Raw genomic sequence first — 18,747 nt, 5'->3', positions numbered from 1 at the left:
TGGCCTTGAGGCTCTTTAAAACTCAGAGCACACCACCCAAAATTCTCCAGCAGACAAACTCATGCAGATCTAAACACTGGGTGGGTTAGACCGCAGGGAGACTTTAGAGTGTTCTTCCTCCTTCACGCCAGTTCATTTAGCTAAAGCCTTATAAACCCAACTGACAGTATTAGAACGGTGGTGTATGTTTGACGTTGTCGCTGTCAGGATAAAACCTCCTGTCCTGTCTCTGGGGTGGGACCCTTAAGGGTACATCTCAGTACCTCTGGTCAGGGAACATAACTGAACCATAACCCACTGAAATTATCTGTTCTAAGCTGTACTGACTCCACACACCCCGCCTCGCCTCCAGGCTTTTATTCTACTGTTCTGTTTTAAAACATTCAGTTAAGAAAAGGAACAAATGTGAACTTTTCACCTGGAAAAATATATTTAAGGTTCACAATCAGGTTTTTTTTTAAAATGTATTTATTTAAATTAAACCCGCCACCACCACCCCTATTCGGAGGACTTATTTTTCTTTATTACTGATATAGCAAATTTCTTTTAATATATTCTGCCATCATGTAGAGGGAGAACAACAAATTGCAAACATACAAGCAGACATAAATTACAAGGAGGAATAAAGGAGGGAAAAAATGGTAGAAGTTGGGAGAAAAATAAATAAATAAAAGAAACATACAGAACATGTAAAACAACAACAACAAAAAATAGAAAAAAAAGGAAAAGAGAGAAAAAAAAATATTATATTTGTACCATCTGAGAAGGTTCCCAATCAGACCTTAAAACCTCTGTAGACCTTTGAGGGTCCTTTTACATTGTTTGTACCTTAATGAACAAAAAACGCACCTGCACAGAACCTTTATTTCCAACAGTGTGCATTTATCTCATGGCTCCAGTGCAAAACTGAACTTCAGACACCAAACATTTGATCAGCGTTCACACTATTGTCTTATAATCATTCGTTTCATCAGTCTGGTGATGTTGCTATGGTAACTTTGCTATGGTTAATATGATGTTCTTAGTGTTCTTTTGCTCTCTGCCCATTGTGTAGCTGTGGAAGCTGCTGTGGAGCTGATTACAGGCAGTCGTCCTGACGCAATCAGTGAGGGGAACGGACCCATAGAGAATCACGCAGTGGCCAACAAGGCCCTGAAGAGGCCCAATGCCGACTCAGACGAGGAGGAAGACAAAGGGGCTATCGCCCCACCGGTTAACGATATTTACCGAGCAAGGCAGCAGAAGAGGATTCGATGAGCCCCACCCAAAATCACGCACACTGATCTGCTCTCTGGTCAGCACTGCTTCATCAGTGCCCACTACGGACACTTAAACCCTAACTGTTAACATAACTGCTCCCCCTCTCTCCAGTGATGACTTCTTAGCTTCCCTCTCAATGGATGGTTTTCCTGTGAGTGCGCATGAACACGCACGTCCACTGAGTTGAGGACCGGAATGTATCACTTTACTGTTGACCCCTTTTTACAAAGCAGAGGTTTTGTTATTTTGACTCGTCGTGATTGGCTCTTAAGATCCTTCGAGTCTCTTTGCTGTTTCCCATCTTTATCATTCTTGTTTGTTTTTGTCTTTGAGTTTGTGTTGGTTTTTTTTGTTTTGTTTTGTTTTTTTAAAAACAGTTTTATTTTTAAAACTGAGTGGCTTATATTGTACAAAGTTTTTATTCTGGATGTTGATTTGACACAGTTTGGAGCTTGCCATGTGTAGTCTCAATGGACACAAGGAATCAAAAACATCAGAAATGTCATTTTGTAGTCAAATGGAAATTAAACAACTTCACTTCCAATAAAACAAAGTAAAAAAAAAAACTCGAACTTTTTTTTTCGTTTTTAAAACTGTTTTGAAAGCTTTAATTTGATAGTTTTACAGTTCTGTGTTGTAAAAAAAAGCACACTACTCATTTAATTATAGTCAAAACTGCAATAAAGTAATCATTTTACAAGCTTTTTCGGAGAAAATATACAACAGTCCACTTTCATAATGAAGAAGAAAGTCAAAGAAAATAAGTGAAAAACTGATTAAAGGCTACAGAGAAAATGTGGCTCCTAGCAACCACCTGGAAGAGCTGGTAGACACCAACACTGCCCCCATCAGATAAACAGCACTTAAAGCTTTGATCTTTGAGAGAGAGGAGAAAATCAAGCTGCTTCAGATCTGAAAACATCCACAGGTGTTTCTGTCCATCATTCCACTGTGAGAAGATGACTCAGCGCTGTGGGTCTGAAAGGATGCGTAGCTGTTCAAGAAGAACCTCACTGAGAAAAGGAGACGGACACATCAAACAAAGAAGCTGAACAGTGGACTGACCACCCCAGAGTCCAGACCTCAACACCACTGAATGGGTGTGATCACTTCAGAAAATCAACCAGCTTCTAAGACTGAACTTTGGAGGTGTGTCTGCAGATTCTTTGAGAAACTAAAAGTGAGTCTCCTGAAAAGAATGGAAGCTGGAATGAAGGGGAAGATTGGACACAGTAAATTGGGGATATACTGGTATTCAGGGTGTTTTCCAACTCAACACTAAAGAAATGAATAACTTGTACTTAATGGCAGCTTTGTTTGGACAGTTGACCATGTTCTCTGACTTTTGCACAGTCCTGTATTGACCTTGTGCTTACAACTCAACAATTCAGCATTTCAGAAAGCAGAATTTTCTCAGCTGGTCAGGTAACTTTAATCCAAAAGTCAAGACTGACCCATAGGGGGAGCTAAAGTTAACTTTTCCACTGGACAGTCCTCAATTCCCAGTTAAACTGACCAGCTGAGAACTGCTTTTGTGAAAACACCTCCTACTGTGCAGATCTTCAGCGTCTCAGTGGACACCCTGTGCTTGGTCTTTGATCACCACTAGGATGCGCTTTGGAGCTGCACATGCTGCAGCACAGTGAGAATGTTGGCCATCATAATTACACCAATCAGGCATATCATCATGACCACCTCCTTGTTTTTACGCTCATTGTCTATTTTATCTGCTCCACTTACTGTATAGCTGCACTTTGTAGTTCTACAGTTACAGACTGTAGTCCATCTGTTTCTCTGATACTTTGTTAGCCCCTTTTACCCTGTTCTTCAGTGGTCAGGACCCCCATGGACCCTCACAGAACAGGTACTATTTGGGTGATGGATCATTCTCAGCACAGCAGTAACACTGATGTGGTGGTGGTGGTGGTGGTGGTGTGTTAGTGTGTGCTGTGCTGGTCCAAGTGAATCAGACACAGCAGTGCTGCTGGAGTTTTCAAACACCTCGCTATCTCTGCTGGACTGAGAAAAGTCCACCAACCAAAAATATCCAGCCGACAACGTCCTGAGGGCAGCGTCCTGTGACCACTGATGAAAGACCACAGGATGACCAACACAAACTGTGCAGCAGCAGATGAGCTATCGTCTCTGACTTTACATCTACAAGGTGGACTGACGAAGTAGGAGTGTCCAATAGAGTGGACAGTGAGTGGACGCAGTGTTTAAAAACTCCAGCAGTAATGCTGTGTCTGATCCACTCATACCAGCACAACGTCAGCGTCACTGCAGTGCTGAGAATGATCCACCACCCAAATAGTACCTGCTCTGTGAGGGTCCATGGGGGTCCTGACCACTGAAGAACAGGGTAAAAGGGGCTAACAAAGTATCAGAGAAACAGATGGACTACAGTCTGTAACTGTAGAACTACAAAGTGCACCTACATAGTAAGTGGAGCTGATAAAACGGACAATGAGAGTAGAAACAATAAGGTGGTCATAATGTTATGCCTGATCGGTGTAGCTGTAACTAAACGTGCGTTGTACTGCCATAAAAACAACTGCAGCACCAATTACTGTAAAAAAATGTGTTGATACAGACGGTAGAAAATGGATTTCTGGCCCAGTTTTCCTAAAAGCATGTTAGTGTTAAGAACTTGCAGAGAGAGAGAGAGAGAGAGAGAGTGTTGGGTGTAATGCTCTCTCTGCCATTTAACCTTTAGATCCCTAGAATTTCTGGGAGTTTTTTGGTATTTTGTGTCAATTGCAATTATAAAGTATTTACATGTGTCAGTCACACATATATGATGTTATTTTCAGGAGACCCTGGGTTACTCAGAAAGGCTTTTATTTGACATGGAAATGCTATAGAAATTTAACGTCTTTATGAATTTGGGTCATTTCTGATCAAAAACATTTTTTGTGCTTATAGAGATCTTGAAAACAAGTTGCACCTCAGATACCTTTTCAGAGATTGTTAGTCTGGAGTGTCTGTGAGATGAAAGTGCAATGATTTTGATTGTGATTCATTCTGTTGGTTATTATGAGCAAGAATGAGCAATTAGCAAAAGGTGGAGATGTTTTTGTTCTGTCCTCTTGAATTCATGCTAAAAGAGTGCTAAAACTCCGATACACACCATATTGCACACTTCATGGCAGATATTTATAATACTCAAAACCAATGCAAACTGAAAGACAGAACTGAATATAATTCATTTCACAATAATATTTGTCATATCTAATGTAACAGTAGCGAGCGGAGTTTGGGTGATTTTTGAGCTGGATCTCCGGCTGATGGACGGTCACAGGTGGATGAAATCCTTGTGGGTGGTGGGTCAGAGTCTGATGAGTGATCTGAGTGTGAATCATGTCGCTGTTTTAACCCTTTCTTGGAATATGAAGGCCAAAAAGCAGAGCGATAATATCAGGATTTTGGCTGTTTTTCCGAGCCAAATTACTCACTGTTGCTGATGTCACAGCTCGATGACATCATGCTTGTTAGTTATGGGCGGGTCTGCTGAATGTCCTGATATGTAGATCATGTTTGTACCTTAAAAAGTTATGAAGGCTAGAAGTGACCCAATGTTTTGCAAATTGTGGGCTCTGAGTCCTAATCAAACCAAGCCCTGACCACTGGGTGAGAGGATGGTTTATTGTTTGTGCATCAGCCTTTCAAAGTCATATTTGGCATGCACACCTTGAAGGGCTAATCCACCAATGTTTTAGATTTCTGCATAATTAAATGGTTAAAATTTCAACAAAGTCATTCAGAGTGGTTTGGTGTGAAAGGCTCTGTTCTAGAGAAACTTGCCGAGTCAGAACTGTTCACAGTGGTGGTGATAGGAACCAGACGTCCACCTCTAAAAGCTCACAAAGTTATTGCATAAACTTTTTGATACTGATGCTGAATACATTGTTTTACGACAGTTTTGAGAACGATTTGACCTAAAGTATATCTTATAAAAGCCAGAGAGAGACATGCAGGCCACTGTAAGGTAAAACAGTCCCAAAAGGAAACTAAGTTATTTCAGATTTATCTCTGTTTTATCATCAACATAACATATAGAAACTCCGAAGGCAATATAGGTTCACTGGTCATTTCACTTAGTAAATAAAATGGCTATATTTCTGTTGTAGATGTGGTGAGCCCTGGTTCTTATCACTCTTATCTGTGGGCTGGAGGTTAGGGACCAGAAGGTTGCTGGTTCGATCCCCAGAGCCAACAGTACGTGACTGAGGTGTCCTTGAGCAAGACTCCTAACCCCCAACTGCTCCCCGGGAGCTGTGGATAGGGCTGCCCACCGCTCCGGGCAAGTGTGCTCACTGCTCCCTAGTGTGTTCACTAGTGTGTGTGGTGTTTCACTGCACAGATGGGTTAAACGCAAAGGTGAAATTCCCCTGTTGTGGGACCTATAAGGGTCTCTTAATCTAAAATGAGCAGTTTCACATCAAACCACTCTGAATGACATTGTTTACATCTTGCCCTTTGAATTACACAGACATTTTGAAAAATTGAGGCAATTTCCTTTTAAAAAGCCACAGAAATCTCTGCTAATAATCCGTTCATTCAGGTTATATTTGCTGCCTAAAAGGAACCAGTTTATGTTGATACAGATCCACAGAACTGGGTCTTCTGGATATACTTGGCCAGGATTGTTGCAGTCTGTCACTTCTCTTCTGGACTGGTGAGTGGATTCTTCAACAACCCAGATAGCGAGCATATATCAGTCTGCTGGCTCGATAAGGTCGGCACCTTGCTGACTGTATGCTCCTACTGGTCCACCCTCGGTTCACCCTGATTACTGTCCTGCACACAAGTGCTAACTAGTTTTTAATCTCCTCAAACAGATTCTGAATGCACACAGACTTTAATTTTGGAGAATAAACTAAGACACTTACTACCAACAACTTAAAAAAAATCATACAGGCCTAATATGAAATAATTTTATAGAAAATGGTGACACTGCTAGATTAAAATGACTTATTAAACTAATTTACAAAGTATAGCAAAAGAACAAAGGGAAGAAAAAATTGGACTATGAGTGCAAAATTTGTGTTAATGGGTGAAATTTTGTCTAGTACTCTGCTTGACCACTGGTGGGCTGCCTGGAAAACACTGAGCAAAATGCCAGTGGACCACCAGCTTTGCCATCAGCAGCCCACTATCCTCTTTCTATCAGGGAGCTGCTTATTGAGGTTTGGGGATAGGCTTAACATCATGACCACCTCCTTGTTTCTACACTCACTGTCCATTTGATCAGCTCCACTTACTGTATAGCTGTATATACTTTGTTACCCCCTTTTACCCTGTTCTTCAGTGGTCAGGACCTCCATGGAGCCTCACAGAGCAGGTACTATTTGGTTGGTGGATCATTCTCAGCATTGCAGTGACACTGAAGTGGTGGTGGTGTGTTAGTTTATGTTGCGCTGGTCTGAGTGGATCAGACACAGCAGTGCTGCTGGAGTTTTTTAAACACCTCAGTGTCTCTGCTGGACTGAGAATAGTCCACCAACCAAACATATCCCATCCGCAGCGTCCTGTGGGCAGCATCCTGTGACCACAGATGAAGGACTAGAGGATGACCAACACAAACTGCAGCAGCAGATGAGCTATCGTCTCTAACTTTACATCTACAAGGTGGACTGACAAGGTAGGAGTGTCTAATAGAGTGGACAGTGAGTGGACACTGCTGGAAACTCCAGCAGCACTGCTGTGTCTGATCCACTCAGACCAGCGCAACATAAACTAACACACCACCACCATGTCATTGTTACTGCAGTGCTGAGAATGATCCACCACCCAAACAGTACCTGCTCTGTGAGGGTCCATGGGGGTCCTGACCACTGAAGAACAGGGTAAAAGGGGGTAACAAAGTATGAGAGAAACAGATGGACTACAGTCTGTAACTGTAGAACTACAAAGTGCACCTATATGGGTGATCAAATGGACAGTGAGTGTAGAAACAAGGAGGTGGTCATAATGTTATGCCTGATCAGGGTATATATAAACTTATTTTTGGGTGAGTTTCCCTCTTGGACTAAGCCTGCAGCACTGGTGGTGAATCACCACTGGAAATTGTTTCTAGTCAAGGATTAGGCTTAATCTGGCTCTGGGAATCTGGCCCCTAAAGTATTTTAGGCGGGTGTCTATTTATTGAAAAAGCCAGAATGGTGATCTGACCATTTCTGGACATGCATTTCCAAAATTTATAGCTAAGCATTTCTGATACTCTAGTTTTTACAGCGCTGAACTGGCTGAGGCCTAAGAAGCAAGCAGAAAACGTCTTTGCCAGCTGTTGCTCAATTGATAAAAATGAACACTCGCCTCGGTTCCTCGAATATTCACATTCCGAACAACATCTCAGTTACATAACGACAAAGAATACATTCATCTGCAGAACTTCTGACCTTTTCTTTTCTGGTGACAGACGGCTTTCTGTCTGGTTCAAATACACAAGCCGTGTACATGTGGGGTTTTTCACGCTTTGTTTCTCTGCTAAGTGCTCTATAGTGTCTCTATAGGGATGCTGTCTGATGTAACGTCTGGGCTGTCCTCTCAGTTCTCATGTGTCTGGAGTCATTTTGCAAATGTCATCCAAGTATAACAAAGTGAATCCAGTTCCAGCTGAAGACTCACTCCAGCGATAACATTAAAGTGACACCATGTCCTGCTGTGCTGTACATGACCCAGCAAAGTATTTGGCTCAGATCTGTCAGGTCATTGGTTTCTGACAGTGTGTGATATGCAATACTATCATCTGCAAGAATCTGCAAGACAGTTCAGCCATCGAGCAGGCTGCGACAACTGTTTTTAGCTATGTAACGAGGATTGTTTAACCACATAAGCCTATTAGAAGTGACTTAATACATGGGTGCAAATTTGGTCTGACTTGTTGGGGGAATTAATGTCAGGAAGCTGTAGGTTACATAGAATTCCCACCTAACACTGGATTGGGATTGGCAATTGGGGGGTTAGGTGTCTTGCTCAAGGACACCTCAGTCATGGACTGTCGCCACTGGGGATTGAACCAGCAACCTTCCGGTTACAGGGCCAGTTCCCCCAGCCCACGACTGCCCCCAGTGGCTTAGAAAGTATGTGTGTGTGTGTGTGTGTGTGTGTGTGTGTGTGTGTGTGTGTGTGTGTGTGTGTGTGTGTGTGTGTGTGTGTGTGTCACTAAAATTCTTAGTCAGAGCGAAATACTCATGAGAAATATGATAATAATGTAAAAAAAAGAAGGACCTTACACCATAAGTCAACAGTCACAGAAAAGAAGCGCTGAACAATTCCACGGCATGTCAGTTTTCTTTCTTTTTGTCATTACTAACTAAACAAAACAACATTTTCTGGCTATAGTGTTTTAAACTGTAGTTGATCAGCTATAATTGATATCTGACAGAAATTTTGCAGCTCCTAATTTCAAAAAGTGTGTGTTTATGTTGTGTCTCAATCCATTAGGAAGATGTGGAAAAACTGATTAAACGTTGTGCTGTTCGTGACTGTCAGGAAGCAGGTACATCGTTGCAGCCCTCCAAAAGATCCACAAATGTAATAGTTAATTCTGCACATTTTAGCCTGGACTGCTTTTTAAACAAGCACAGAGGCACAGGGCAGCCAATCAGAGCAGAGGCAATTTACATATGTGAGTCTTAAAAGTGCAGTAAAAAAAAAAAGTTAAATGCTAAGGTATAAAGAGAGTTTGGAAAATGCTCATGTATCAAAGGAATTATGGCAGTTCTTAGTGCGTAAAACCACAAAATACCATAAGTGGATGCCTGACATCTGGCACAAGCTTGGTGAAGGCACATGAAGATCTGGCACATGCTGCTTCAGTAGGGAACAAACTCAAACGCTGATAAGAACAACTACTCTGACACGGTCTTCCTCTGGACATTTATTCAGAATGGGACCCTGTGGCACGACGTCACACAGTTTGAGAACAAGTTTCAGTCTTATCAGAACAAAACATTCAAGTCAGGTAAGCTTGAAAAAAGGAACGACATGAATAACATTCCCACCTTATATTTGAACACAGACTTTAAAAATCTGCATGACTGGACTCCTTGACCTTTCTGTTAGCACATGCTTACAAGCATGCAAAGTAAATAACATTTACTTTTTTTTTTTTTACAATATTTACACTTTTTACAGCATTTACATGACACTTTCTACATCTTGTGCAATGGCTTTTTACTACAGGAACCTGCTACAAATAAGCACTGGAGATCTGCTTTCCAAAATACTGCACGAATATTTCCGGGTGGCCTCTGTAAAACTGTCCCAGCAGCCTCCTCTTCTCTTTCACGGAGAGCCTGGTGTTCTCGTGAATGGTTCGGAGTAAAGCCCACAGCTCCTCTTTGGTGGTCTTCTGAACTGTCTCTACGTACGCGTTCCCGGTAATGCGTCTACAGTACGTTGTACCTACAGAAGAGAAGAGTTTGCTGTTACTTTTCTCCTTAGTGGACACCGTTACATCCTTTAAGTAAATGCAGTATCCTGTCCTACTTCGCAGGTCGTAGGTGATAACTGGAATGTGTGATGAGGCCATTCAGAATAAACAGGGCAATTAAAGTTCTTAATGGTCTAGCAACTTTGGAAAGTGTTCGTTTCCTGACCAAATATCAAACCCGACACAACGACACAACAGTCTTTGGTTATTTATGGACTGGACTCTTTCTTTCTTTCTTGCTTTCTTTCTTTCTTTCTTTTTCTCCTTTCATTCTGTTAATTCTCATTTTCTTTCTTTCTTTCTTTTTTACAGTCATTCCTGTGATGGACTGTCGGCCTATCCATGGTACTTCCTGCCTCTCTCTCTCATATATATATATATATATATATATATATATTATACCCATACACACACAAGCTTATTCTGGCCACGCAAGCTGATTGGTTGAGTGTTCTAACCATGCAGTTATTTGGCCATAACATCACAGGTTTTTCACAAATAGGAACCAGACATATGAAGAGTTTAATTCCTCTATAAACTCCCTTACATAGAGTGAAGGGACACTTTCAGGATTTTTTTTTTATTGATATACGCTGTTGGGAGTGGACACATACAAAAAATATATATAAAAATACTATATTATGACCTACTATTAACAGAGAAATAATGTGTTTCCATTATTTATCTGTTTCCAAAAATGGTCAAATCCAAAATTATTATAATATCCTATATTTTGGAATGAAACCTTTCAAATTATTACATGAAATGGCAAAGTATGCACTGCCTAATACATGAGGCTTTACGTATTTTCTGATATCCAATCATGGCTTAGAGTTACACGCAGGGCATTATAAGGTAGAACAGTTCCCAAAGAAACTTTATTTTTTCACTATTTTACCATCAACATTACATATATAAACTCAGAAGACGTGTGTAGGTTCACTGGTGGTTTCAGATAGTAAATAAAATGCCTATATTTGTGTAGACATGTTGACCCCCGGTTCCTATGAACACCACTGGAAAGAAATCTGAGTCTGTTTCTCAGTTTTTAACTTTTTTTTTTTTTTTTTTAATTCACCTTTTCACATCAAACTATTCTGAATGACTTTGAAATATTCAGAAACTATGAAAAATCAGTGGAAGGAGGGTGGTTTTGTTCTTCTCTGGACTGAATTTTGACTTGCCTTACTGCAGCTCTACCAGGCAAACCTCAAAATATGTATTAGTTATCATGCACTCACCAGTAATGATATCTGGATCTTTCCCCTTGATGATGCTGGCCAATTTATCTCCAACAAGCTTGTGTAGTGATGCAGGAATCTGGAAAAAAACAATCACAATTGTACATTGAGTTTTCATCCCAGAGAAGTAGCATTTTAAAGAAGAGTGGACTTCCACTGTGCATAAATCTGAATACATTTACATTTATGGCATTTAGCAGACGCTCTTATCCAGAGCGACTTACAAAAGTGCTTGTCATTACTTCAGAATATCTCATGTTAATAAAGGTCGACATAATTTTAAAGAGCTTTGCTCTAAATTGCTACCTGAAGTTATCTATGCATTGAGACCTAAAACAAATACAACAAGTAGAAATACAAAAAGTAGAATATAGCACTAAGATATGACATAAGAGACCGTTTGGGCCTACCCCAAAACATACGTGTTTAGACAAATCGCGTTTGGCGTCTTAAATTTGATTCTTTAACTGTGTACTGTAGCTATGAGGCTAACATAGCTACCAAGTAATGGGATTTAACTCCCCAGGAGTTAGCATTGTGCTAACTCTAGCAGTTAGCATTGTGCTAACTGCACGACTAAATCATAAAATCGCCTCAAACCGTGTTGAGTTGTAACGTGATCTCCAATCTGCATAACCACCACACTTCTATAAAACATGAACAAAAGCGCAGGTAGCAAGAGCATAACCCACCGATACCAAGGTGGTGGGCCTCTAGCTTTTAGCACAGTGTTTTCTGGGTGGCCCGCTGGTGGTTAAGCAGAATATTAGACAAATAGCCACTTTTCAGCGCTGATTCGCCACTCACAGTCCACTTTACTTACTTTTCCTCCATTTCTTTCTTTCCTTCTCCTTTATAAATTAGTTTAGCGAATCATTTTAACAGCAATACGACGAATACAGCCGGCTACACAGTTGTAACCACAAATCTAGCACAGCATTTTCAACAAAAATCATTTTATATTAGGCCTAAATAATTTTTTTCTCTCAATTGTTCAACTGTTTGTAATATTTGTCTTAGTTTATTCTCCAAAATAAAAGTCTGTGTGCACTCAAAATCTGAGGAAATTAAAAACTAGCTAGCGCTTGAGCGCAGGACAGTAATCTGGGTGGGGTGGACCAGCAGTGGCATACAGTCAGCAGGGTGCCGGTCTTATCAAGCCAGAGGACTGATATATGCTCCCTATCTGGGAGTATGGACAAACCTCAGGCCTCAACATGGCCACTTCTGTTTTAAGCAAGGCAGTGTGCATTTGTCCATTTTAATTTTGAGTCAAACAGCATCACAAACCAGATAAGACTATTACAGCCTGTTTACGTTGATGACTTAAGCAATGCATTATGCATAATGTTACTTTATGGGGTATAAGCTTCCATTACTTACTACATTAGCCTTCAGTGCCAAATTACAAATAGCAAATTTCATTCACCAAACTTCTCTTGGCTTACTGACTATATTTGGGCCAAGAGGGAAATTCAGGGACATACATTCAGTTTGGCCATTTTAAGACTCACCTTGAAAAGGTCCAAGTGGTTGTCTATCATGAAGAGCACCAGAAGGTCCACTTTTCCCTTGGCTAGCCTGACGCTGTACACAATGGCACTGGAGAACGCTCTCTTCACCGCCATCCTGTTCTCTATCTGAGGAACACAGTATTACCAGGCTGTAGTCAATATGTCATCAGAATTATACCTACATTTACATAAATGTTGGTCACTTGTGTGTGTTTGTGCAGTATGCCCATAAAAGCTCTAGAAAGCTGCTTGGTTGCTAAATCTGAAGTTTCCATCACTGTTTACGATGATCCTTTTGTAGATATGTTGCGTCAGCTTCCGTTGTAATTTTCAGCTAATTTTTCCATACTTTGCAATTAGAGGCCATTATACTGATGCTATCTGATAGAGAGAGAACAGAATATTCATGCTGAAGACATTTTTCCATTCGTTGGAACAGTTGCTTAGCAGTGAGTATAGCAGGCAGTCTTCACAGGATACGCTCTTGTTTCCTTTATCCAGAGCATAAGGAACATGGTAAACGTGGTCCAGCGTAAAAGACCTCGCGTGACCTTTCGTCTACATAATTCATCCTGCTCCTGCCCATGAGGCCGTATCGCTGCAGTCGTGACTAATTCTCTTATGACTAATGGCTTGGCGAGTAAGACCGAGCTGTATCCCTATACAAACACACCTGATTACATAACACGGCTCCAGAGCAGCACTTGTCAAATATTATTAAGTGTGTTGGTAGCAAAGCTGACATGTATATGTTCTAGATGTAGCCTACTTTTGGATGAAGTTACACGGCCAGTATGTGTTCTCTACTGAGGATCTATTTCAGTCTGTATTGAGGATGTACAGGTCCAAAAACTGAGCTTTGGCATGCTTGGATGTTTTAAAGTGACAATCCAGTGAAAAATCTAAATTTGACAATTTTCTACTTATTCCAAATGTTGTCGATCAGACATGTTTGCTGTCTTCGCTTACAAAAAGGTCATATATACACCGATCAGGCATAACATTATGAACTTGTCTCTCCGCTCATTGTCCATTTGATCAGCTCCACTTACTATAAAGGTGCACTTTACAGTTACAGACTGTAGTCCATCTGTTTCTCTGATACTCCGTTAGCCCACTTTTACCCTGTTCTTCAGTGGTCAGGACCCCCATGGACCCTCACAGAGCAGGTACTATTTTGGGGGTGGATCATTCTCACTGCAGTACCACTGATGTGATGGTGGTGGTGTCTTAGTGTGTGTTGCGCTGGTCTGAGTGGATCAGACGCAGCAGTGCTGCTGGAGTTTTTGCACACCTCAGTGTCACTGCTGGACTGAAAATAGTCCACCAACCAAAAATGTCCAGCCAACAGTGTCCTGTGGCCACTGATGAAAGACTAGAGGATGACCAACATGAACTGTGCAGCAGCAGATGAGCTATCATCTCTGACTCTACATCTACAAGGTGGACTGACCAGGTAGGAGTGTCAAGTAGAATGGACAGTGAGTGGACACAGTGTTTAAAAACTCACAGCAGTAAGTGGGGCTGATAAAATGGACAACAAGCATAGAAACAGGGAGGTGGTCATAATGTTACGCCTGATTGGTGTATTTCACGTGAAGTGTACAAAAACCACGTGGTTATAAGTAATCACACATTTTTTGCAAGGGTCTTTAGTTTTGCACCAATTAGCACTCCACTAACTAGCATCATGCCAAACTGCATGCCTAACTCTCTGGGGTCCACAAACTCGCGTGTGAGTCAAATTCAACGTTCCCATATGTTTCTCTCTCTTTCGCTCCTCTCTTTCGCTCCCTCTTTTCAAACATTACCTGAATCTGTAGAGTCTCCCTTTCCATTCATCTCATCACGAGATCATACACAATTCACATCCGGAGTTATGAGCCTGTGAAGAGGGGCTGAGATATGTGTCATCTGCCTCTCACCTTGAGGAACTTGGGGATTTGTGTGTCCGTTTACATTTTTTGTGAAACTGACCAACGGACACTCAGGAAATCATGAAGCACTGACTCATCACACCCTTCCTTCTTCATTCAGTCCACATTGGGGACACATGTGAAACAGCATGCAGAGAGTTTGCAGCTGCTGAAGCTGCTGCAGCAGTTTAGGAAAGAAGTGATGAAGATAACAAAGCGCTTTCATATGAAACATATGAGTATCTTGTTATATGCAAGTGCTTTTAAGGAGAATTTCTCATAAAATGAGAAAATGTCCTCAAGCCCCAGAGGGTTAAATCCTCACACACTTGCCACAAACTGTGTGGAGCTGTTCTGTAATAGACTTGAATGTGTTTTCTGACTCTGCATGACACGCTGTTATATATAGACATGTACAAAACATGGCAGCATAGCTTAAAACAGCAGCAGCCATCTTCTTGAGTCCTACATTTTGTCAATATTTTTGTCCATTTTCACAAACTTACAAAGATGACACAGCTTGGCTGCTGGTCTATGTTTTGGGGTAAGGCGAAAATAGTTTTATCAGCGCTCCTATTCACGTTTGCTCAAAGTGGTGCTTTTTAAAATTTATCAATAAATACAACATTTTGATTTTTCAGCTTTGTTTGTCTTTATGTAATACAGATCACAAGGCAGAAGTAACTATGTTTTTGCTTGTGCTCTAAACATTTAATGTAGCATCTAGTTCATACAGTTTATAGTGTACAGTACTGTGCAGAGGTCAGAGACCCTTCGTTTATTAAATTTCCAGACAAGCAAAGAAGTTACACATTTTTCAGCATCAGGAAAAAAGACAACATGCAGAAAAATAACTACACATCAACTCTCATGATCCAAGTAATCCAAAAACATTGAGTAATGCTGAGGTCTGGACTCTGGGGTGGTCAGTCCATTGTTCAGCTTCTTTGTTTGATCTGTCTGTCTCCTTTTCTCAGTGAGGTTCTTCTTGATCAGCGACACATCCTTTCAGACCCACAGCGCTGAGTGGTCTTCTCACAGTGGAAGGATGGACAGAAACATCTGTGGATGCTTTCAGATCTGAAGCAGCTTGATTTTCTCCTCTCTCTCAGAAATGAAAGCTTTAAGCGAAATGAATGAAAGCTTTAACTGCTTTAAGCAGTTTTGGTGTCTACCAGGTCTTCCAGGTGGTTGTTAGGGGCTGCATTTTCTCTATAGCTTTTAATCATTTTTTGAACTCCAGTTTTAGAAACTCTTGTTTTATTTCACTTGTTTACCGTTGAGTTTTTCTTTCCTTATGCAAGCAAAAATCTAACTCCTGAAAATGAATAACTTGTATGTGATGGGCATTTTGCCTGGAAATGAAATGAAGTGTGGTCTTTGACTTTTGTGCAGTGCTGTACAGTTTTTGTTATATATAGTGTATATAGTGAGTTTGCTCAGTTTTACCTCTTTGTGTAGTTTGAGCTCTTGTGGGCGAGCGGCGACAGCCATGAAGCGAAGCAGTCTGCGCAGCTCCTCTCTGCTGCGCGAGTCCTGGAGTTTCAGACACAGCTGCAGAGCCTCCAGAGCCTGCTCCCGCTTTCCATTAACTACACACACAAACACACACGCTCATTAACATACACTGTGGGTTGCACAGATTGGCCTATATCATTTCACCTTTATGGCTTTACAGGGAATTTGCTCAAGAATTTACCTCCAGTTTTGCAGTTAACAGTAATTAAACACCTCTCAGTGAAGAAACAAAACACTTTGCTGAAGGAGATCCAGAGAAGTTCCATGGTGGGAACCAAACTATTCTGCTGTTGGTCTTTATCACAAGACCTGCAGCTCCAAAGCCTCATTCAACAGCTCTTATTAAAGCTCCTCACAAACACGATAAAATGATCAGAACAATCTAAGGCTCACATGGGGTAATGTTACACAACTGTATTTAAGGGCGGAGGTAAAAGATATGGTATCATAGTGCCTGTTTGAGATACTTGAAGACTCAAATTCTATTATAAAATAACAGAGTGTGGGTTTACACTGGTCAACAAAAGTTTGGGGACACCTTGCTTTCTTTTGAGTAATATCTGATTTTCACTGATACTTTATGCATAATTAATAAAAGAAACGCTCGGCAAAGGTTTCATTTGCAAAAACAGTTAAGTGCTAATATTTTACATGTATTATCTTGGACATGCACATTTACTCTTATATTCTGTAACACAACTCGTATTTCTGTAACACAAAAATGTAGGTTTTTGGAATGTTGCAAACAATACAAGTACTGTGTGAAAGTTTTAGGCATCTAAGCAAATTTTTTAACAATTTATCTCAGCAGTGAGTTTATCACAATATACATTAGAATAAAGTCGTATTCATAATTCAAATAAACATAAAAACAATAAAAAGTAACAAGAATTTCTTGGGTCCATATTTTTCCTTGACACCTTCACAGCCACCACAGAGACTCGTTAATATCATCAATTACATCATGAGCTCAATTTACTGAAGCACTGATTGGTCAAACCAGGAGCTGCTTTTTAACTACATTTAATACTGGGCTTCCTCGAGGAGAGGCTTGAAAATTGGTAAACAAACAGACGAACATCCAGAAAATGACTCTATATATATATATATATATATATATATATATATAATATCATTATTAATTAATATTCTATACATTTTGTTTATTCTTTTCTCAGCAAATAAACACAAACTCCACAAATAAATAGATTTTGAAAATGTGCCGAAGAATTTTGCACAGTACTGTATCTGTATATATTGATCACTTTACTAAATTAATTCAAACTGCAGTCCTACAATCAAAACAAGTGAAATTTTCAGACATTAGATATTTACAAGGCTTATGTAATGATCTAATATCTAATTAAGCCCAAAGCTTAAACCCACTTCTCCGCTCTTTCTCACCTAACAGTTCGGAGATGCCGGTGTGTATGTCGAATACGTGGTTGCTGAGGAGTGGAAGCTGCTCCATGTGGCCGTAGTGCTGGATGAGGATGCTATAGAGCAGCTGTTTATACTGGGACGTTTCTTCTGCACACTTAGCCAGACCCCTGCTCACCTCCACTACCAGCTGATCCGGCAGAAACTCCAGACAGTCCACCGCAGCTGAGAGCCAGTCATCAGCCCTGAGAGAGAGACAGTGGGATGAAAAGGGGAAAAAACATAAATAAGAGAAGATGACAAAGAGGAAAAGCATGGGCACCAGGGAAGAAACAAACAAAGAGATGCGGTCATACTCTTGCCTTTCAGACTGTGGGACATGTGGCAGTAGAAACCACACAGCCTGAGGCTGAGGCCTTCAAACGGAGCTCATTACATAATGGCCAGCCTCCATTTGTCTGGACGTAATATCTCATCTCTACACACGCGAGGGGTGATGTGCTTTGTATTCGAGTCGCGTAAACATGCTTGATTCATCAGACTTTCAGACTTCAGCACTTTCTTGGTTTGCCATAAACTACAGTAAGCAGCAGGACATTTTAGATCTGTCCACTCCACGAACAATTTCTGATGTGGAATTAGAGGTAGATATTTATTGTTATCATAACAAATTTTGCTGTTGCGATGGAATGCCTTCCTTAGCATATCGCTAATAACATTCCTACTTAAAAACGCTGATCACCCGAATGTTTCATTACAAAAAGAGCTTAATTCGCCCTGTTTGTTGAACAAAAGTCATTGTATATGTAATTGAACTGATCGCAGGTTTTAATATGGAATTACTAGTGCAAGTGGGTTCGATTCCCCGGCCGGGTAACCAGGGTCCTTTCTCCCCGTGTCTTTTTTTTTACATTTTAGCATGTTTTGTCAATGTTTGTGAATCGAAACGACAATAACAACTCTAGATTTCCAAGGATCGTCTGCTTTGACATTCTGAGAAGAAGAGAGCAGAAAACGAAGAAGAAGGAGATGAAGAAAGCAGAAACTGCACATGAATAAGACGTGGAAGAAGCAGAGGAAGATGAAGATGAGAAAAGAAGCAGAGGGTAAAACACGCACTGAGCTTCACTGAAGGCTTTGAGGATCTCTCGGTCCAGGTAGTTGCTGGTGTAGAGGAGGTCAGGATCGCTGTCCATTCCGTGCAGGTGGGGACGGGGGCTCTCTCTGCCTTCTAGAAGACTCTCCAGCAAAGGCAACTCTATCAGCTGCAGGAGCCTCAACGTCGTCTGCTGCTGCCAGACTTCATCCACCACTGAGAAGAGAAAGGTCATAAATCCTCACTTATCCTTTAGGATTTTTCTTTGGGAAACAGCCCTAACGCTTAAAGGAACACTCTAGCATTTTTCAGCTCTGTCTCTATTTGCTGCATTTGTAGCATCTGTTTCTGTCCACTAACATGGACAAAGATTGTGCTGGGT

General features: G+C 40.9%; 2 protein-coding genes across 4 annotated transcripts in view; one reads left to right on the top strand and one right to left on the bottom strand.

Moving 5' to 3' along the window:
• cstf3 (cleavage stimulation factor, 3' pre-RNA, subunit 3) overlaps window positions 1–1,820 on the top strand; it is a 33,761-nt gene extending 31,941 nt beyond the window's left edge. Inside the window, exon 21 of the mRNA XM_017707998.1 lies at window positions 1,055–1,820. Within this exon, the coding sequence (XP_017563487.1) occupies window positions 1,055–1,257 (203 nt within the window). The 3' untranslated portion in view covers window positions 1,258–1,820. The remainder of the gene's footprint in view (window positions 1–1,054) is intronic.
• A 7,312-nt stretch (window positions 1,821–9,132) lies between these two features.
• The window catches only part of depdc7a (DEP domain containing 7, paralog a), a 30,506-nt gene continuing 20,891 nt past the window's right edge, over window positions 9,133–18,747 (bottom strand). For all 3 annotated transcript variants that reach the window (XM_017708001.2, XM_017708000.2, XM_017707999.2), the window contains exons 4-9: window positions 18,389–18,581; window positions 17,294–17,514; window positions 15,821–15,963; window positions 12,456–12,581; window positions 10,942–11,020; window positions 9,133–9,672 (exon numbers count right to left, since the gene is read on the bottom strand). In XM_017708001.2, coding sequence (XP_017563490.1) covers window positions 9,458–9,672; window positions 10,942–11,020; window positions 12,456–12,581; window positions 15,821–15,963; window positions 17,294–17,514; window positions 18,389–18,581 — 977 coding nt within the window. In that variant the 3' untranslated portion in view covers window positions 9,133–9,457. The remainder of the gene's footprint in view (window positions 9,673–10,941; window positions 11,021–12,455; window positions 12,582–15,820; window positions 15,964–17,293; window positions 17,515–18,388; window positions 18,582–18,747) is intronic.

Source organism: Pygocentrus nattereri, chromosome 7 (assembly GCF_015220715.1).
Source record: "Pygocentrus nattereri isolate fPygNat1 chromosome 7, fPygNat1.pri, whole genome shotgun sequence".
NCBI lineage: Eukaryota > Metazoa > Chordata > Actinopteri > Characiformes > Serrasalmidae > Pygocentrus > Pygocentrus nattereri.
Note: the sequence above shows the minus strand (reverse complement) of the source record. Positions and strands in the feature narration are given on the sequence as shown.